The following is a 22,217-nucleotide window of genomic DNA, read 5'->3' as shown; positions in this document are numbered from 1 at the left end:
TTATCCTGTTTACAAGAGCTCCCATCGGTCTCTGAGCCAAATACATTCCGTCCTCACCTTCCCGCACGTTCAGACCCGTTTTAATGACACACGTCACATCATATTTACTCCTTAGCTCGTGGAGCAGAACATCCCGGAAAAGTAAATGCCAGCTTAGCTGCTCAAGGAATTTCGAATTTCCAGCCTTTTACGAAACCCTATGCTTCTACACGGTGTTTAGAGATCGCGTAAGTGATACATAAACCCAGACAACACCTTCTTATTCTAAGGCAGTTAGTTCGGCTTCAGTTTTGATACCACGCGAGCATATTTCTCTGCTGGTGGGAACTATTGCGGAGAGCTGCGTTAAACACTTTACTCAGAAAGTTTAACGATGTCTGAGGACGCTGTTCGGAACACCTTTCGGGCACGGAGCTTTGCCACACTTGAGTCCCCTGACGGCCAGAAGGACCTCCGAGGTACTATTCGAGTATCACATATTGAAGTTCAGGGAATTTTCATAGTTTCGGCTCATAAAATGCTTTCCTGCATTTGTTGGTAGTTTGTAGAAGAGCATCTTTTTAATTCCCCCAGTAGCACACAGTAAATTCAGACGATAAATCCACCATTGGCCGCTCGGTTGCCGTGTTTTTCTAGGTATTTTGTTACCTTTAATTTGAAACCTGCGGCACAACTTGAATATGTAACCTTATTCATCATAGAACATCACGAATTATCAGTTTCACACAAGTCGCTATGATTTTGCTCTCGGCGAAAATTAAAACTAGAACTGAATGCGAATAATACAACACAAAGATAAGCTGTCGGCGGATGACGTCACGTATAGATAAGATGTAGAGGTATACATTTTGCCCCTCAGAAAGGACTCTGGTGCCCATTGGACAGGAGGCTGAGAGCCCCAAAGTCGGTCAGGATGCAGAGGCTACAAAAGAAATTGCCTCTAACAGGGATCGAACCCCAATCACCCAGCCCGTAGCCTTCTCAAGGCCTACAGCGATGAGCGAATGAACATGATTAAATGGGTGTTTGTTTAAAATATTCCTGCAACAAGAATTAATTTTGAATAACCAGCTGTATGCCTGAATTCACCTTAATTCCACACGTTATGTTACCTTGAAATATACAAGCTATTCTGTTCCCACACGACACCAAGGAAAAATATATGTAAATATAATTTAGTTATATATTGTTAACACAACGGTAACGGATTTGTTAATTCCATTGTAGGTTCTTCACGATAAAAGTTTGAGTTATTTTGAGCATTATAATAATAAATTATTTCCTTAATGTTCTTTCTACAAGGACGTCACATTTCATTACCAAATTTTATACTGTTCTGAACAAAACAAGGATACTTACTTATTTGTAAGATCTTCTGGCAGTAATGATTTACTGAGATTTCCCCCATAATTTCTTCATTGGGTAATCAAGTTCTGTCTTAAATCAACACGTAAAATATTTTGGAATGGATTCACCACTTTATTTCGTCACGAAAATAATGGGTTATTTTTTTCTGAATGTGTTTCCTCACAATACTGGTAAAAATAATACTAAGCTGCCTTTGATAATGTGTCAACGACACCAAACAAATGACATCACGTTACTGCAGACAGTCTTTGGTCTTTTTAAAATTTGTTCAAACTTTTGGTCACGACGATGTTATACAAAATCTCAGGTTAGATTTGTAAATTAACGGCGGAATGCTTTCTTTTACAGTATATTAAATATTATTAGAATTTTGAAGGCAAAATCTGAAAATCTTGTAATTGCATATCAAATATATGTCCAAACATTGGACAGAACCAATAAGCCCTAAAATAATTTTGTTCCATGCTTCATTGCTTTGACATAACAAAGCTCCAAGAACAGCTAAGGAACTGTCACTGGTCCTCAAAACTGGAATTTTCCAATTAGAAGCTCTCCATTTAGCGTCATAACGAGACCCTGCTGCTTCTACGAGTCAGTTTCCATTCCACTGTTCTCGTAACATTGCGCTGCTCTGTTATCGGCCTCATCGTCTTCGACTGCCCAACTCTGCACCTCTCCAGAAGCGCAAAGACCATACACCACTGTCCCCACTAGATAGACGCCACTTGCTACGTAGAACACGACCTGCCACTCTGACGCGCTCTGTTGAGAAAATACACAAACCTCATTCACTTCGTAGTTTCTCGGCATTACGTCAATAAGCGGACCCGAGACAAGAGGCTCTCCAGTTCGCAGATTATGCGTGTGGTTAGAACACAAGAACAGAATACTTAGCCAATATCACATTGACATTTAAAAAAACACAACAAAATTATCATATATGGGATTGTATGATTTGAGGTTAAAACAGGGGTGAGTATGAAGATTTCTGTCTTCTGGGTTGTTGCGCCGCGTAGTCTGGTCGATGTTTACCGACGTTTCAGAGGTCATACTGCCTCCGTCATCAGGGCAACAATGATGGAGGGAGAATGGACCTCTGAAACATCGGTAAACTTCTACCAGACTACACGGTACAACAACCCAGAAGACGGCCACCGTCGTCAAGTGTTCTTTCATCAAAGTGAGAAACCAAGATTCAGACCACTACAAAACAAAAGACAAATTTAAAATTATTTTATATATTTTAGCCCACAGAAAAAGTATTATTATTGTATCTGACGTCCACTACATATTTGTTAAATTTCTTGTTTCTGATTTAAAATATCAGCAGTTTATACATCACCATAAAATGACTTGAAATAAATAAATAAATACAACACGTTGTTTAGCGACTTCCATATCCACTTCTCATTCAATTAGAATTTCTATTGTACCTACATTATTTTGCACGACGAAGCCTGTGACCAGTGGACTGATGATGCCAGGCAAAGTGGCAACAGTGTTTGAGAGTCCCATCAACACACCAGCGTGCTGCGGAGCTATGTCCAGATGGTTCACACTGAAATACCAACATACACTATGAGATCACTGTAAAATAAATATAATTGTCATCAACGCTAGTTATTATTAATACCGAGACTATCAGAACAACTATCACTAACATCAAATATGAAAATACTACCTGTATAATTAGTCCGTAGTTTTGAACTTATTCCATCGTCTGAAAATCTTCTATGAAAAACGACAACATTTCGATATTTCGTGGGATTTCATATTCATCTGGCGACGAGTACAAGTTTTACCGACTTCACAGTGCACCATCTCTTCAGGTGACCCGGCTCTAGTGAGTCAATTTGATGTATCTAGTTTTAACCTTTTTTCATATGGCAACGTCGCTTCCTTCTACTCTAATGATTTGTTCTTAGAGGTTATTTGTTGTTTTGCTCAATATTTACCAGGTAAATTCAGGGACCACGCTGCTCACGGCAAATTGAAATACATCATGAACATCTCCTTCCAGAAACCTTGTCGGTTACATCTGTTCCAATTAAACTTTCATAATTACCCTGTTCTTTAGTATGTGACGTGTTTGAAACAATGCATTTGTACATAACCCAATACGGGCTGCAGTCAACCAGTTTTGGTTTAGACTTCCTACTGATGAAAAGAAGTCATATCGTATGTGGCTATGTTATGCACAACAGAACGTTTCCACCCACAAACGCCAATTATGAATTTTCATCCTACTCCATTAACCTTAGGTGAAGCAACATTACACCACTCTGTATGTTCCTCCAAAACATCTGTTTACAGCCAATAACCCATGAGCCCACTACATTCTGTGAAAATGTCAAATTCCACTTGATGCGATAACTGCAATAAAAATGTAGCCCTCTGAAGGCGAATAATTGAACCACATCCTGTTCCGAGTTGCCATTTTATCCCGCAACGTCGCTCTCTGCGCGCCGAACAATCACTCACCCGCCATCTATGGCAAGTCTGAGAAACCTACAAGAAGCCAGCCAAGGCGAAACCGCCCAGTCCCACGGCGATGGAAATACAGGTTACCGCGCCAGCAGGAGTTAGCAGGAAGGCCGCTAGGAGCATGAAGATCGTCTGGCTGAGGTACGCGACACACGTGAACATCTTCCTCACCTGCGATACAGAAAGATCTCGTGAAGCCGCTGTAACAACACAGCCTAAAGAACATAACTTTTGACATTCAGAACACGCGGCCGAGTGGTCGGAAGGTCTCAAGTTCAAATCTAGGCCAGTAGAGACGCTGTTCTGACAGCATGGATCTCCTTCGTTCTTTTAAGGCTGTTATTGCTTCAATTGTAGTGTAGCCCAATGTGATCTTTTCGACGTTGGCAATGAATTCGCAGTGGTTTGACTCTTGCGAGGGCGGGATCCCCTCGCCAGTCTGGTTTGCCGATGACGTCATCACATGGCTTCCGCACGTGGTTGCGAGGGAGGGGTGTCCATCGTCACATCGGAACACAGAAATTTATGGTTTTGTTCTTATGAAACGCTCATTATTTTGTTAGATTCAGGCTGGTTGGCGGGTAGTCGGTGAATCGGCTCTTCCGAGAGTGGATTACGCGATAATCTCAGTTATTGTTTGCAGTAACATGATAGTTTAAATACGTAAACGGCGTGTTTAAAGTTCGCAACACAAAAATATACGGCAGGTCAGGGCAGACGATCTCCGAGCCGAGATTTGAATCCGAGACCTCTTGCGTAAGAAGCAGGCAGGAATGATAACCACTCGACAGCGACGTTCGGTTTATGTGATGGAATATTTTTTAAATTATTGAATTTAGGGATAATATTGACGGTCGTGTCAGTTCTTCTGAAGGTAAATTATCGCAGATTAAGTACCATGCACTATTGGCTATCGTGGAAAATACGCGTAACAAGAAATTGTTAAATTTCTTCCAAGAATCGAATTTAGAGTTATCCACTTCGTCTGTATGCTACAATAATTAAAACTTATTAGAAAATATTGGCAAAGGCATCCTTGCAGGAAATAACTATTTTCGAGGCAGGCAGGTTTCCACGGCGGTAGATAATCTTCTGGGTTATGACGCCGTGCACGGAGGAATCTATTGCCTCTATCTTTGTGTTATACGCAACCAGAAAAAAATATTTCTCCCTTCGCTCCACCTAGCCGTTGTTCACTATCTTAACTGCGTGTGGAATTCATACCTGGGTGGTGGTAAGGATGCGCCTGACTAGCAGGCAATCTGCCAGGCGTCCTGAGAACTGCAGTACAATGGCCATCACCAGGTACGGCACAGCGGACATTAACCCAGACTTCTCCAGTTTGAAATGTAGCACATCTGCACAGTAGAACATTTAAAATGCGATCGATGTCTGTCTTACTGTGTAATACTATTTACTAGACTGGTATTTGTCTTACGACTGAGGAAATTCAAGGAAAATCTCAGTCAGGGTAGTCGAGTAGTTAAAAGACAGGCCTTTGTAGGCACGAGTGCCTTCGAATTTTCAGAACTAAGAGGTTGCCCGCATCAGATAACTTTAAGACGAAACTCCCAGTCGATGCTCTGACGTCAGCGAAGAATGTAATCCCCAAATTGTCGTGAATTTGCCTATTACTTACATATTATAAGACTGTCCTAATTTTATGCGTTTTTTGCGTAAAATGCATGAAATAAATGCGTGGATGTCGTGTCTTCCCGTCTTGGATGTTTCATCTCAGAAATTACAGAACGAATTTCGTTTAAATATTTTTTCGGGGTCTAAATTAAAATTTTGTTTTCCGGATTTAATGTTCGTTCGCATCTGTGCCACTTTACACGAATATCGAATTGGATTTTATATATGTTTTTAAAGACGTATCATCTTTCGCATTACATGATATGTAATGAACATCTGCATACACAACTTTAACTGAAACAGTCTATATGGAAGTGCGTAAATTTTAAAATGGACATATTTCTCGGTTCTGGGCTACTATAATTAAATTTTCAACAGTACGTTTGTGTTTGCAACATTAGTTCTGTGTCTGCAATAAATTAACACTAAGGTGTCATGTCACTCAACATTATAACCTAGGTATAGTCGGCGCAGTAGTTTTTGGCCGGTGGAATTTTCAAGGGGAAGGCTCGGAGCGAGTCACTTTTGCGAAAGTATAATGCTGACTGCACTGAGGAGCTTGTGTGACTGAACGCCCAAACAAAAGAAATACACTGACCGTGCCACCTCAGGTACACAGAGTAGGCCTGTCTGCCAGCTCCTCCACCGGCCAAAAACTACTCCGCCAACTATACTGTCAGCGTCGTAAAGCGTAAGTACATTCACTGACGTCACCTTTCATGAAGATTGGCAGTTGGGTGAGTAGCGTGTAGAAGCCCCAGTTCTCGCTGAAGTGGGCCACAACAATCGCCCAGACAGCGGGGGATGTCAGGAATTTACCCCATGGGTGCTTCACGTCCTAAGATAGAACGTAATGTTATTAAAACGCATACTGAACTGTTTTGAAAGAAAACTTTAAAAGACTTCATCAGTTTTGAACGTAAATCAAGACAGTCACCATGATAAAGTCTTCATAAAACATAACTATTCAACTTGCTTATTGTCAGCTCTCGTAATATCATTTTTAACTTCTTTTTGCTAGATCCTTTATATTCAACGCTTAAAGACCGTATTCTAGTTGCATCCAATACAATTTTTTCATGCCATATATTTTGGCGGTTTTCTAGCTTCAGAGATAATGTAACATCATGAATGCTACTGGGATTACAATTCATTAACCTTAAAATTGTCAAAGTAATATTACTAACCTCCAATATTATGCACATTGTTGCATTTTTTTTACAAAATCAATAGAGTAAAATAATAATAAAGATACCGAGAGTAAACGCTCTTAAGTAAAGCAGAGTACCGATTATCCGACCTAAATCGGACAGAAAAACAGTCGAATAATTGAAAATTTATGATAATACGTTGTTAAATATCAACTCGATTTTTACTCAGTTTACGATATTACTAGACTACGAAAGAAGATACAATACGGCATCAAACAAACAAAAAACTCACAAATTGAAATAGCGTTTAACATAAAGTAGATTTTAAATTAAATTATTTTGAAGAAACTGGTAACTGGTATTTGCATCTGAGCCTCCATCCTTTTCTTTGTGGCAAGGTGAAGCCAGCGCCTGAACAGCTGAACGTCGCTTGCGGTCGGCTCCCTAACTAAGTGCAGCCTCGATAGCATTCAGTCCCTCACTGAATCACGGCACGTCGGATAAAACGGAATGTCGGATACCCGAGATGGTACTGCATTAAAATGGCGGTGTTAACACAGAAGAGTGTTCATATTTTTAAAAGTTTCAAGGTAGCTTCCTCGGAAATAATATACTGGTCCCTAAAAATGGTAATCAGCCGAACATGTATGGCGTAAAATTGTTTTCGAACGTTTCTTTAGCTGTCCTTATATTCTGGTTCTGTCCTGAATTCTGTCGCCGAGACATGATCATAAACTTTGTCTTTTCTGAATTTCTTTCTAGACCAACACCCCTACTAGCCCTTAAGAGTGTTTCTGTGTTCGCTTTTGTAGTATTTATATTCTCGCCTGATAGATTAATATCATCAGCATAGACCAACAGCTGATGTGTCCCATTCAATTCCAAACCGGATTGCATATTCGAAGGCAAAATTTAAAAGCAGTGGCGATAAAGCATTCCCTGTTTCAGGCCATTCCGAATAGTAAATGTATCGGACACGTTTAATTACACTAATTTTACTACAGGTTTCACTTAAACACATTTTAATTATATTAAAACCTTGCATACCACGCAGTGTATTGATATATAAAATCATGCATCCAAACACTTTGAAAAGACTCTTGGTGCCAAACGCGTTTCGATCTCAAGAGGTCATCATCAGTGGCAAACAAATTAATTCATATTAAATCATACAATTCATAAGAATAAACCTACTAATTCAGCCATCTTAATAATGAATATTTCTACGTGTTATACGCGACGTTCGAGGAGTACCTTATGTGGTATGTTGCCCATTGAATCTTGGATATATTTCAGTTCTTCAGGAGAGATATTTGGGTCTTCTTCTGGTCCACTTTTCACGACTTTGCACCAGATGAAGAACCAGATCATCACCACGATTCCTGTAACATTGCGTAGCTCAGCAACACTAGGGTCTAGTCAGTTGTATTCTGAAATTATTTAGTGTGCTGCATTATCACCTGGACAGCCAAGTACAAATGCAGCACAAGAACAAATAATAGATTTTATTACTTATTTAGTGTTCTGTCTGAGACAGGTCCATATGAACAGGATCCTTCCCTCCTTTTCTCGGACTGGGACCTGTTCATATACGTTCTTGGCAGATGATCCAGAAGTGGTTTGCCATTGCCTTCTTCTGTGTGTGAATGGAGTAATTGTTGGGATGCCACGGAGAAACCGGGGAAGCCCCCGGAGGAAAACTCCGTGTTGCCTAGACCACGGCCCCTTGCCCAACACAAGTTATAAATTCGGGCACCGCCGGGAATTGAACCCGAGACCCCAGGTTTACAAGGCCAGCGTTCTAACCGCTAGACCACCGTGGCTCTAAAATAATAGATGTAACTAAATAATAATAATCAAATTGTATAGAATTTACGTAGCATAGATTAACACAAAAAATGGCTAGTGAGCACCAATTGTTTACTAAAATATATAAAAATATCTGTGAATAAGTAATAAATTAAATTAAATTCAGGCAGGCTTAAGTTAAAAAGAGACGATGACATGCAAAACAAATAAAAACAAACAGGAAGTTCAAACAGGACGATGGATAATAACAAAAGGTCCAAAGACATAAATAAATGTAAGTAAGAATTAAGAAGGAAAAAGGCGTGTGATGAAACTGAATGGAATTAGTAAGTACCATAATTATTACGAAATGCGACGTGGTGAAACAATATTTATATTAATTATATCAAAGGCCTTGCAAATAACGTTAGCAGCTGACACCCATCCGGTTGGGCAATTCTTAACTGAACACGGAAGCGTCTCCGAGAAACCAAATAGGCCCTCGCAGGCCAAGAACTTCCCAGAACAGAAAGAACGTACATTAAACCAAGGTAAACGTGGGTAAATGACAGTCCACAGATCAGGAGAAAATCCCTGCTAGGAATTCGATATACGCACATGCGCAAGATTTCGTGGTGAGTGACGACCCATCCTACAAGCATTCGTTCCACAACCACTGAACGAACAACAGACGACAGGCTTTCATGTGTTCTAATGGGCACAGCCTTAAGATTACCTCACAGTGGCACAGCGATTTAATCTAGAATATTATCACAACACCCACAGAACACATTAGAGTTGCGCTCACTACACGCTACTCTTAACTGCTTGATGTTTTCAGTCTGTGTAGTAGCCTTAAACTCTGACGTATCACACTTCCCACCAATAGCAGCCCTCTAGTCCACCTGATAAGTAACATTCCCCCCGCACCGACCAGAAACGACTTCCCTCAGCAGGGTTTTTCTCGTGATCTGTGGACAGTATAGTGCATAAAGGTGATATCTCCTCTTACGTAGGGCATGAAGGTTTACTAGAACAGTCATTTAGCAACAATCCTGTTACAGACACAGTTAACAACTAAAGCATCACGTGACGCGTATGTTAGTGGTGCCACATGGAGGGAAGCCACGTTTATTGTTGGGGACTGTAGAATGGAATATTACAGCAGAATTCTTGCTAGACTGTGGTCACTTGGGGCCCAGACACTTGTAGTCATGTAAGTAGTTACAATAGCTTTCATATTCACTTCTATCCTGAAGATAGAAGCGACATGTTCCTCCAAAACGTTGGTAACCGACCTGCTATGTAAATCAGAATGCCACAATTCACATTTACACAATCGAGGAAACACATTTTATTAGCATTCTTTCTTTCCTAGATCATTTTAGAATTGCACTTTAAAGTGACAGTTCATCACAACTCTTCCTTATTCGCTCTTTATTTAACGATGTTGGCAGAATTTATGATGGTATCCCCTCAATTGTCTGAAGAAACTGGTGAAAAATACGAACTCAGACAGTACAGGCTATTTGTGGGTTGATTATTGGACTAGGGCCTTCCTGAAAACAAATAAGTAATGCTAACCACTCGACTTTAAGGTAAGAAAAAAACAGTAGCCAGATAAAGAACAGTCGAACGAACACAACCACTCATTTGATAAATAATGCAGAAAAGGTAAAATGTAATAAAAACTTCACGACGTGAAGATGTGGGCCTCCCTAACGAATTAAGTTAAAACTTCTGAGGGGGGGGGGGGGAGTCCTCCTCAAGTGTATATTCAGAACGAAGCAGTCACGACCTAGAATTAATTCCACATCAGTGCCTTCGTGACTAAGGTGCATTACCTAGAGACACCTAAGACATGAGTGGATGGTGCGTGAATATCAATCACTCGAAGGAAAATTATGTGCCTTTGCTGACAACCTACGTAACAAAGGCGAGAATAAATCTCACCGAACACATAGAAGATGGAGGGCCAGCCGAAGTTACTTGCGAGAAGCCCCGAGAGAGGCAGCGCAATCACTGTGCCCACGTAACTGCCAGAGCCAGCGAAACCTGCCAGGTGACTGCGCTCTAATGGCGGCGCCCATCGGGACCACACTGCATGCATGCAGGGGTACGTGACACCCTGCAACAGTCAGTGCACATTGCGGTTCAGGGGAAATGATGTGGAAGTTTCTCACGGCGGTGAAGCAACTGACTGTGGTCTTGTCGGTTATGACGCCGTGTACAATAGTCACCAATATTCCGGAGAAACGTATCGCCTTGATCTACCCACTTTCCTACACGATTAGACGAAGTGGCTATTTGCCCATTCCCATTGGCCCATCGCGGCAACAGCAATTTTACAAGATCATACGGCGTCAGAACCCAGAGGACCACAGTCGATATGAGAAAGAGTGTTACGGGCCTAACGTTTAATTTGCGCCTAAAATATTAGTAATTTTTGAGAATTTATTTTAGACTATGATCTTCCTTTACATATGCCTACATCTTCATTGCAGTTTTCATAAAATTTTATTTATATTTAGTATCATACTGGCGACGTTTTAAAGTCCAGTTTAACTGACTATTTACTTTACATAGTCCTATTAGTGAGGTATTTTCGAAATTAATGAGACGATTATTATTAAAGATAAAAATTAACTGTAGATAAATGTAAAGAAAAACCGATCGCCCATGATAATTCATTTCCTAGTCACTTCGGTACTGACATCACATCGACATGTAAAATAAATAGAAAAGTAAGTTATAATTTTACCTGTTGCTTTATGTGGGTCTAAACTTGTTCTTTCATATGAGGACTGAAGGTGTTTAAGATCAGGGTGGCGAGGAGAATATTTCGATCTAAGAGGGATGAAACGACAAGCGAATGAAGAAAACTTAATAATTAAGAGCTCCATAATTTTCACTCTTTACCAAATATAAGTACAGCGATCAAGTCAGAGAGAAAACGCAAGCGGGAAATATACGAGGTGCTACCCAAAAGTTCGGGGAATTTGAATTCCACGCGCGAACCGGTTGTGGAATGGCCTGCCGCCGCTAGATGGGGCGAGCAGTACCCTTTGTGAATTAGTGTGCCAACAGCCGTGAAGGCGAGAGGCCGCGTTCTTGAGTCTCGTGCGTTTTTGTAACGTCGTGTTGTAGTAGTTCGGAGCGAAGAATCTGCATCAAATTTTGCTTTAAGCTTAAAAAAACTGCTGTAGAAACTCACCGCGTGCTTGTGGAAGCATTTGGTGAGAATGCTTTGAGTCAAAGTAAAACTTTTTTCTGGTACAAACGCTTTAAGGATGGACGAACGTCTGTCGGCGACGATGAGCGTTCAGGACGACCATCGACAAGCACAACATCGGAAAACATCGCAAAAGAGCGAGAGGCTATGGTTGCAGATCGTAGACGAACAATCCATGATGTTTTGAAGCGGCTATGGTAGAGCGTCCAGAAAATTGGGAGAACAGCTGGGTTCTCCACCACGACAACGCGCCCGCCCACACATCACTCGTTGTTCGGCAGTTTTTGGCTTCCAAAAACACGACAGTGTTTCTCCACCCACCCTATTCGCCTGACCCCCTGCGACTTTGTCCTGTTCCCCAAAATGAAATTTCGATTGAAAGACCGTCGTTTTGACACAATTGAGGAGATCCAGGCTTAAAACACTCACACTTCAAGACTTCCAGGGATGTATGAAATCATGGAAAAATCGCTGGGGTCGCTGTATCCACTCCCAAGGGGACTACTTCGAAGGAGACGGTGGAAACTAGGAGTTACGATAAGCAATTTTTTATGGGCAAATTCCCTGAACTTTTGGGTAGCACCTCGGATCGCGGAGAAGTGATAAATGCATACAAATGTTTGATTGGGAAGCTTAATTTTTTGACATACGGTAACATTCTTTCGACGAGCTATCTCCCCGTCGCACGGCCTTTATCTGTACAGGACAGCACAAAACAGAAAGACTCGAAAAATTATCCATGCCTTCAGCTGGATTCGAACACATGGTCCCAGTACCCAAGCTATCACGTTCCACGACCCAGACCGCGCGATCACTATGACCGGTAGTTTCTCGATTATTTGAGCGCATTCCAGAATTTTAACTAGCTCTGTGGGTGGTTTCTCTGCATTCAGTGTGAACTGCAATTATTATCCTTTCGTCTCACCTCAAAGAGTCCTTCGATCACTCTCACTGCCACCAGCAAGTAGACGCTGGTGTTTGTGAGGACAGGTGTCAGCAGAGTGAATACCGCTGTGGCAGCCACCCCTACGCCATACACCGTGTTTCCTCCAAGTCGACCAGCCAGCCACCCTCCCAGGACCTGTGTCACGATGTAACCGTAGAAAAACGAACTCAAGACCAGACCCTGAGTCTTGGAGTCCCAGTCGAAATCTGTAATCTTTACAAGGTGAAACAACACGTTTTATTAAATTCAGTCACGACGCCTGTAATCTTTGAAGATCTAACAATGTCTTTAGCACACAGGAAGATTCCGTCAGCGTTAAACTCACGCACTTATGAGGGATTTGTTACCTCGTTTTAGACGCATATATAATAGCCAATGTCCGTCACGCCTGACTGCATGAGGGCGCTGTTAGAATTGGAATTAAGTTCTGACGGTGGCAACTCCGGTAACGCCAATGGATGGGTCTGGTGGAGTCTGCGTTTGGCGGAAATTTGGTTTTAGTCGCCGTAAAGATGTTTTCACACTAAATTTGCTTTTTAAAAAATTTACGCCTATAAATGTTGTTCTGTAACCGGCGATTTGCTAATACAATTTTACAAATTCTTTACTTAAAGATATTTTCAAATGCAGAAATGAACAATTTCTCATGAAATGCACAAACTTAAAAAGCCTCACACTTTAGCCTCAGAGATGTAGCAAATCAAACAATGTATAAGTTGTGTCACTCTATTTACAAGGAACATCCAAGGCAGTCCCCAGGACCCAGAAGAACACCGGGACGCCCCTCTGACCCAAAACCAGCCCTGGTCCCACCTTGCACCTAATTTATAAGAGATTGTTCATAGTAGAAATTGCATAATTCAAAATTTACCCGGCGAAGCAAATGCCCACGTAGCAAAATGCAAGAATCAACAGAATAACTCACAAAAATGGTTGTGCCATTTTTCAAGGTCTCTTTCCTGGGACTCGTCATGGCTACAATGGCGACACTGAGGTTTACGCGCAGTGCGTACACGCCGAAGAACCCGAAGAAGGCGAGCAGGGCGACTACGTGGCGTCTTCTCTTCCAGAAGTGCCAGGACGGACCCAAACCGTCGTCCGTACGTCTGAGAAATATGATCTTCAAGTTTAGACAATCTCGAAATATTTAGATAGAACCATATTAGACGCTGGACGTAACTGTTGAAATTTTAACAACAGAAAGACGAAAATATACACAATCATGAATTAAACTTCACAAATTGGATAGCCCTTGAAGTGAAAGTAACTATGTCAGCATTTTACTGAATGCATACAAGCGGGAACATAAACATACCTGTGACATTGCATTGGTCAACAAAACAGCTGGAATAATAATTATTTCCACAGGATGACACATGAAAAGATACTCAACTGAAACTTTTATGAACACAAAGAGAAATTTATGGAGATGTATCCTTTATCGTCCAAACAAGTAGTATGTCAGTGTGTTCATGCAAGATGGGGCCACACCACATACAGCAAACGTTCATCTTTGACTTCCTCCTGCACGAAATGTTTGGTCCACGTGTGATTTCCCACAGGCACCCTGGTCGCCAATGGCGTGGACCTACGTGAACACCCGATAACCCGGATATAAACACCTGAAACTTATTATTCAGAAATGCAACTCATGGGGTTTTGAGTGTTCAAATGCGTGGTGAAATTACGGAGAATATTTACCGTCGAGTAAACACGAACTTAGCCGTTCGTGTTTCGGAAGTGGCATATTAAGCACGTACTCTATAAAGGATAAATCTCAATAAATTGTACCATTATTTTGGATATTAGTGCTTTCGTTTAAACTTACATTCGGGCATCATTTTGTGCGCCACTCTATACAAGTCACATTGACAATTCTCTAGTTTTACTGAAAGGAGGATAAAAACACAAAATTACTTGTCAGGAGAAGAGTCAACTTTAGCTGTCTACGCGATAATGTTAACTTAGTCGGTATTTAGTTAGGACACTAAAGGTACAATTTTTCTGCACGCGACAGAGACAAGCGACCGAGGCAGGCGACAGAGTTAAGAGACTGACATTTTAAATTCCTTTCCATCACATCTCACTGTCACATCTTCAAAAGCCCATCTTGGCCGGAAGTACAGGAAGAATTGTTCTCAGCTCTCACGTCAATCAGGAGAACATGTTCATCTTTCAAAAGAATCATTTTACCTACTTCGGTGCTGGTCCGTGCATATCACAACTTAGAACTGCTGAAGTCTGCATTATTACTCGGATGGTTGAACCGCTTCCTGGAGTAAATTCCACGGTTTCAATAACTTTGGTTGAATTAAAAAGAGGCTGGGTTTTTAAAGAAAATTCAGAGGTTGACCAATAAAGAAATTTCCAGGACTCGGAGGCTGAAGACCATTAGAATCGCTGGAGAGGCTGGACAAGCTTCAAAATGATTAAGGGACGAGTATAATTCTTCACAGTTGAAGCCAGCTGTCAGTACAACACATCGCAGATATTCTTTGAGGGACAAAATCCCCTTTCCCCACAAACCATCATGATTTACGCTGCTGGTGTGCTGAAGTGTCACTTCATAACCTGGTCACACACATATCTCAGCGAAACGTCTTGTGTGATTTCTGGCGTCAAAAACTTCATGAAATCCCTCACTTCTCGGGCATCACAGTGAAAAAAATCCTTGTCACAGTAACTGAGAATCTCGTGAAGTTTTAAACATTGGGCGACGAACCATTCTAACGCTGCGATAAATGCCTCCATAATATGTTCTAAGCAAATCGCTCTGGCCACGAAGCATACAAAGAAAGTCATTCGCCCTTTGTCCATTCCCTTGCTTCGTCGAAACAGTGCCTGAGGTACAATCTTTGTTAGAAGGCAGCCGCTAATTCCTATTGCGTTACATGGCGATGACTTCAATAAATTACACTTTCTGACGAAATGTCACACCGATTTCCGACCTCCAACAATCCGATGTCACCTTTGATGTCTGGCAAGAATTAATTGTGTATTCTTCGGCCATCATTGTCCAGGAATGGATTGAGATGTTTCCCGATTGGAAAATCTTCCAAAATCCGAAATCTCTTCAGCAGTTTCTTCACGTTCCACCGAGTGGATTACAACTGAAGTTAAATGCAACATGTCAGCCAGTCCCGTCACAACCCGACTGTAGAAGAACCGTGTGTTTCGGTGACAAGCCCTGGTCGTATTATCTTCCCGAAAATATCTACACCGATCAATATGTCTTCTTATCCCGGATTATTTAACTTTGGATTAGCCAATTTCAATTCCACCATGTGCTTCCAACTGCGTGAAGGAGATACACTGTACTGGTCAGAATGTCATTTAAATTGGTGTAAAATGGTGCTCTTGTGCTGAATGTCATTCGTCAATCTTAATTCTATTTTGAGATTTTCAATCTTTTCCAGAATTCTATGTCGACATACCACCTATTGGAATTCCCGTTCTCATCTTACTCAGTCCCTACCTTCGTCCAATGTCTTCACCGGCAAAATTTGCTTCACTGTCAATGTCCAGATAATCTACTGCAACTGTCTACTCCGACCTCTGACTTTCTCTACAGCTGTCACTACCAAAACAGGTGTTGGATTTGAGATTTTCACAGCGGTGAGTCCGAAGATTTCTGTCTTTTGGGTTGTTGCGCTGTGTAGTCTGGTCGATGTTAGCCAACGTTTCTGAGGTCATACTGCCTCCGTCATCAGAGTATGAAGATTTCTGTCTTCTGGGTTGTTGCGCTGTGTAGTCTGGTCTATGTTTACCGACGTTTCTGAGGTCATACTGCCTCCGTCATCAGAGTATGAAGATTTCTGTCTTCTGGGTTGTTGCGCTGTGTAGTCTGGTCTATGTTTACCGACGTTTCAGAGGTCATACTGCCTCCGTCATCAGGGTGATGAGTATGAAGATTTCTGTCTTCTGGATTGTTGCACTGTGTAGTCTGGTAGATGTTTACCAACGTTTCAGAGGTCATACTGCCACCGTCATCAGAGTATGAAGATTTCTGTCTTCTGGGTTGTTGCGCTGTGTAGTCTGGTCGATGTTTACCGACGTTTCAGAGGCCATACTGCCACCGTCATCAGAGTATGAAGATTTCTGTCTTCTGGGTTGTTTCGCTGTGTAGCTTGGTCGATGTTAACCAACGTTTCTGAGGTCTTACTGCCTCCGTCATCAGAGTATTAAGATTTCTGTCTTCTGGGTTGTTGCGCCGTGTAGTCTGGTCGATGTTTCCCAACGTTTCAGAGGTCATACTGCCTCCGTCATCAGAGTATGAAGCTTTCTGTCTTCTGGGTTGTTGCGCTCTGTAGTCTGGTCGATGTTTACCAACGTTTCAGAGGTCATACTGTCTCCGTCATCAGAGTATGAAGATTTCTGTCTTTTGGGTTGTTGCGCTGTGTAGTCTGGTAGATGTTTACCAACGTTTCAGAAGTCCTTGCTGCTTCTACCAGACTATACGGTTCAGCAACCCAGAAGACAGCCATCTTGAAACTAGTGTTGTTATCCCCCTCCAAAAAAACACTACATGTAAGTTTTGTTTCGGACTGACCGTCTGACCTTCATTAATTCTGCTCAATTTGCAGTAATACGTGATGTTTACCCGAACAATTTTCGCTTATTTGCGTTACTTTGCATTGGCGAGTAACATGCCTCAAACTAAAGCAAAAATAGCACATGTTTCTACTTTTAATAAAAGTCCATGTGTCTTCCACACATGTACATTCAATTTCATGCACTTCACTAGCCTGTAAGCACCTTTACATACTTCAAACGTTGGCTGCACTGCCGATGCAAAGGCTACAGCCCTATTATTGTTTCCGCCTTCGCTGTAGTTATTATTTCTCCGGGTAATTATCCTCTTGGCGGGAATATGATTTTTTTAATTTTATAAGCGACGTGTTTACTCGCGTCTGCTGGTTCAGAAATTCACCCTGTTATTCAAAGGTAAGAATCTCACACCTCCTTTGCAATTTTTCCCACATAAGAACCATTCCAGACCCAACTTATTAGTGATTATATACACTAGAGCAGTGGTATTCAACCTTTTTTATTCGCGTACCCCCAAAATAGAATTTCTCTTCAACTTTGTACCCCCAAAGTTGATGGTGTATAATTCAAGTTATACATAATATATAATATACATCTAAAATAAATTAAATAAGTTACATTACTGATTATTCAGTGTTTATCATAAAATAATATATATATTTCTTTAAATTTCACGTACCCCCTAAGATGTCTTCGCGTACCCCAGGTTGAATACCACTGCCCTAGAGTACCCCGCTGGTCAAACAGGTCTTCTCATCATCTCCACGTATCAAACACATGTAACAGTCGTGTCTAAAAACCGTCACATTGCTGAAGTCGACTCTCGTTCGTTGAATCGATTGTAGTGCAAACAGCGTTTCAGCGTAGTATCCACTTCTGTATTTAACAGATTACTGGCAGTTAACATGACGTATATAATAAGCTACAAGGGTTTGTAATACACGTCGCACTACAAGACGACCATTAGATGAGGATAGTTGAGTTAGGCTGTAAAATATTTGTCGTAAGCTCACGGAATTAATGTGTGCAACAATTCAGACAGCAGAAAAAAAACCTGTCGGAAGGAGGTCGTTGAAATGTATAAAAATTCAGACAAGCAATATAATAAATGCACAATAAAATAAATGAAAACAAAAATAAGAAAAGTACCTTCACTAAAAACAGATTAACATAAGCAAAAAAAAAACTACCTTCATAAAATACGCCAATTATCCTACAGAGAGCACTGGGAGCAAAAACACATGGCTCAAGGGTTGACCTTGAAGTTACAATGCACAGTATAAGCATAGTGAATATCAGATTCGTGTCCTTTGGTCTCTTGCCTAGTGGGAATGCGCATAATAACAATATCCAAAACAGATGAGTAACTAATTATGTACTTAAAAACATTAATACGAAAAAGATGCTCAAAATGCATTTAATCTAACTAAAGTGCGAAGATGGCTGTCTTCTGGGTTATTGCGATGATGGAGGCAGCAAGAGCCTCTGAAATGTCAGTAAACTTCTACCAGACTAAACCCAGGAGTCAGCCATCTTCAGACTCACCGCCTTGAAAACCTCAAATCCTACATAACTAAAATGCCTTCATACGCAATGTCACATAGGCCATTAAAAGAATATGTGACATAAAGATAAAAATTATTAATAATAATGATAATATTAGAGTGTTTGGCCAACAGCAAAGCATCTATGAAAGGCATACATTTAAAAAAGTGGGGAAACAGAAAAGAGGTACACAAAATGAAGATAAATACATAACAATTTTCTCCTATACAGAACGTGTCCTCTAGGAAGATACTATTCATCTTAAAATGCCCCAAAACATGCATAAGTCGTAAGACTTGAGGTTCTCACAGCGGTGAGTATGAAGATTTCCGTCTTCTGGGTTGTTGCGCTGTGTAGTCTGGTCGATGTTAACCAACGTTTCAGAGGTCATACTGCCTCCGTCATCAGGGCGATGAATGCCAGTTTGTGTGTGTGTGTGTGTTTGTTTGTTTCTCTTTTAGTTTAATGTTTTACGTAATTATGAGTCATTTATAATCTTTTGCATTTCAGAACGCTTTATTTCGGTCAGCGAAGCTTTATTTCTTATTAATGTTTTCAAGGATAAAATAAATTGCCATTCCATCACGTTCAGTGTTGATATTCGTGAGCCTGCAAGACAATTAAGAGCAGTGTAAGACAGTCATTCAACTAAGTGCGTCATTGCTGCAAATGACTTATGCATGAAGATTTCTGTCTTCTGGGTTATTGCGCTGTGTAGTCTGGTCGATGTTAACCAACGTTTCAGAGGTCATACTGCCTCCGTCATCAGGGCGATGAATATCGGATATCTTCATACTCACTGCTGTGAGAACCTCAAGTCTTACATTATCAGTTTTCATCCCCTGGATTTCGAAACGTGATCCAATGCTCGTGGTGTGGCACGCGGCACGTCAATCTGCGACCTCAGCTCAGTTCTGCCTACGCTGAACAAACCAAGTTTGCGACGTCGAGGAATGTGCAAATAAAACTTTAATTCGATTTCGTATCGCAATTTGAACAAATGCTTCCAGCATTCTAAATTATGTTTCACATTTCTGTGACAATTGTAGTGTATAATTTTGCAAATGGTTCTAATGTACGTAATTATTCGATATAAATACACGTGTCTCACCACCTGACCTATGCACTTCAAATTTTGAGAAATTTTTTCGCATTTTTGCACAATTCTCAGGTGAGATTTCGACATGTCCAACCGGAATATTCCCTTGTGAATCCATGCCGAGACGAATTGCATCTATGGTTAAAGCTCAAACATTCTAGACTTCTTCAAAATACTCCTTTGCGGCAGGCTGACAAAGAAAGATTTACAGGGATGCTTCCAGGCTTGGCAGCGGCGCTGGGATCGTTGTGTTCACTCCCAGGGGAACTACTTCGAGGGTGATGGATGAATTTAATACCTGAGATAAGTGTACGGGTTTTTATAGGCGCAGTCTTGAAACTTTCCGATCGCACCTCGTATCTTTATGCCATTAGTACTTCGCGAAACAAAAACAATTCTAAAGTATGTGTTTTCCAAGTAAAAGCCTTTTGTGTGTGATGAGATTAAAATACGTAACCTTTAACCAGAATGACAATGAACAATTTGTTACGGAAAATTAAACATGCAAGCGTGTCTGGTCCCGTACCGACTGGTACATGAGGGAACATTGACACTTCACCGAAGTAAAGCTTTCTTTCTTTCTTTGTCGAAGGACTCTCATAAGTCACTTATATTAAGTAATGTTTTTCTTTAAATTAGGCAGACATATTGGCGTCGGTGTTTATAAGACGTCCGGCATAAATAATTGTAGTTAATGAAAGATACAGAAAATCCACGAAGACACATACAAGGAGATTACAAAGGACATTTAAAGCGCTTGATTTTTTTGCAAATAATTTAGCATTGAAATATAACAGTTGTAAATATGGGGAAGATAATGCAAAGTTATCTCGTATTAACTGCAATACATTTTAAGTTTCTATGTTTTAAGTAATTGTGGTCTATTTTTAGTCGTAATGTTCTTTTTAAGGTCATCTCTTGAAATTGACTAGCATAAACAATTCCGCTAGCCTTTACACTGATCTTAAACATACCGTAATCCACGGCGCGGTTATTATAATTCAGTTTCCATAAGGTTTCCCTGTGTTCTTATTGTAAATGTAGCAATATTAGGCGAATTGGATTATTATAAGTCTGATTCTTAGCGAATGTTTTGGTTTTTATTTGATTAATAACACAAGAAGATTCCCTAAGAAGCTATTTACGTATAAACCAATACGAACGAGGGATATAGAAAGACCAAGAATTCGATGGAAGGACCAATTTTAACCTTCTCAATTCAGAACGGGCTTGGTATCACCCAATTCATGTCAAGGAAGAAGACTTGGATGTTGTTGACATAGCAACTCTCACTGAACAAAATTACTTACTAGGTCCGCCAAAAGGCAACATTGTGCCAGTTCAGGACCTGAGATACACCCAGAACCAACATGAAAATACGCAACAACAAAGAACTTACCGACGCGGGGTGTTCTCCGTTCCGACGTCTTTACGACCTTCACTGGAGGCCACTGCGTCCTTCAGCGCTAAATCTGCAATCGCCATTGAAAGAAAGGATCACACCAGAACCTGCAATGCAAGTAACACAAGGTCACAGAGTGAAAGACCTGTGGTACAGGTGTGACTTATTATTTTTACTTAAGGTCAAATTACTTCATTCTTTAAAAAACCGCGAGCCTCGCAATCTCGTGACAAAAGTCTGTAATTGAGAACCTAGACACAACAGTGGGCTAAACCACAAAGTTCGAAACTGTGGAATATTAAAAAAAATACGTAATCTCACCATCCTCATCTGTCTTAATATGGGGGCGGGCTAAACCACATGTGATTTTATAAGTTGATATAATTGCGTCATATTGTGAATTAAAATGTAATTATTCGTGTTTTTTTCCGTCTAATCACAATTGTATATAAACCTGAAGATGGTTCAATGTAACCGAAACATGTAGTAAAAAGATGTACCAAATATGTAAATGATATTTTAATATCTTATGTATAAATTTTATTTATATACAATTGTGATTAGACGGAAAAAACACGAATAATTAAACATGTGATTTGTTGATTTCACATCTGTATCTTTCAGAATCTTGCAATTTGGAATTATAGAAGCCATTTTAACTTTATTCCCCCCTGTTTCAGTTTAAATAAAATGTAGGTTAGTTCACTGTTCTCCCGAGTATATTATAAAATGAAATGTAAAATACGCGGACGAACATTTTCAAATGATACATAAACACACATAAAATTCACGACGCATTCTATTAATTTATTCGCAAGCGACATCTTTATCTCTGGTTGATGTTGTCACGATTTAAACAACGTCTTTGCCAAACCCGACTTTCTCTTTCACTTTTGTAGGCACACTAAATTAAAACGCAAGCCAGTAAGAGCCGCGTACTGCGGTGTAAGAATTAGGTGAGAAGCAGGTACGCCCCCGCGAAATAAATAAACTCTCCCAACCTCACCCGTGATATTCGA

The 22,217-nt window shown here is 40.6% G+C and overlaps 1 protein-coding gene across 4 annotated transcripts in view; it reads right to left on the bottom strand.

Moving 5' to 3' along the window:
- Positions 1-1,458: 1,458 nt before the first annotated feature.
- The window catches only part of LOC110835985 (sialin), a 40,591-nt gene continuing 19,832 nt past the window's right edge, over positions 1,459-22,217 (bottom strand). For 3 of the 4 annotated variants that reach the window (XM_022076742.2, XM_022076741.2, XM_022076743.2), the window contains 10 exons: positions 21,196-21,305; positions 13,530-13,710; positions 12,584-12,817; positions 10,380-10,554; positions 7,893-8,020; positions 6,202-6,325; positions 5,077-5,210; positions 3,881-4,023; positions 2,806-2,926; positions 1,459-2,130 (listed from right to left, as the gene is read on the bottom strand). In XM_022076742.2, coding sequence (XP_021932434.1) covers positions 1,954-2,130; positions 2,806-2,926; positions 3,881-4,023; positions 5,077-5,210; positions 6,202-6,325; positions 7,893-8,020; positions 10,380-10,554; positions 12,584-12,817; positions 13,530-13,710; positions 21,196-21,281 — 1,503 coding nt within the window. In that variant the 5' untranslated portion in view covers positions 21,282-21,305 and the 3' untranslated portion in view covers positions 1,459-1,953. Of the gene's footprint in view, positions 2,131-2,805; positions 2,927-3,849; positions 4,024-5,076; positions 5,211-6,201; positions 6,326-7,892; positions 8,021-10,379; positions 10,555-12,583; positions 12,818-13,529; positions 13,711-21,195; positions 21,306-22,217 lie in introns of those variants that run through there. The other variant, XM_087346368.1, reaches the window with a different exon arrangement.

This window comes from Zootermopsis nevadensis, unplaced genomic scaffold, assembly GCF_977971745.1.
Source record: "Zootermopsis nevadensis isolate Lab colony 2312 unplaced genomic scaffold, Znev_1.0 Znev_ptg000010l, whole genome shotgun sequence".
Lineage (NCBI taxonomy): Eukaryota > Metazoa > Arthropoda > Insecta > Blattodea > Termopsidae > Zootermopsis > Zootermopsis nevadensis.
This window is presented reverse-complemented; position numbering and strand designations above follow the sequence as displayed.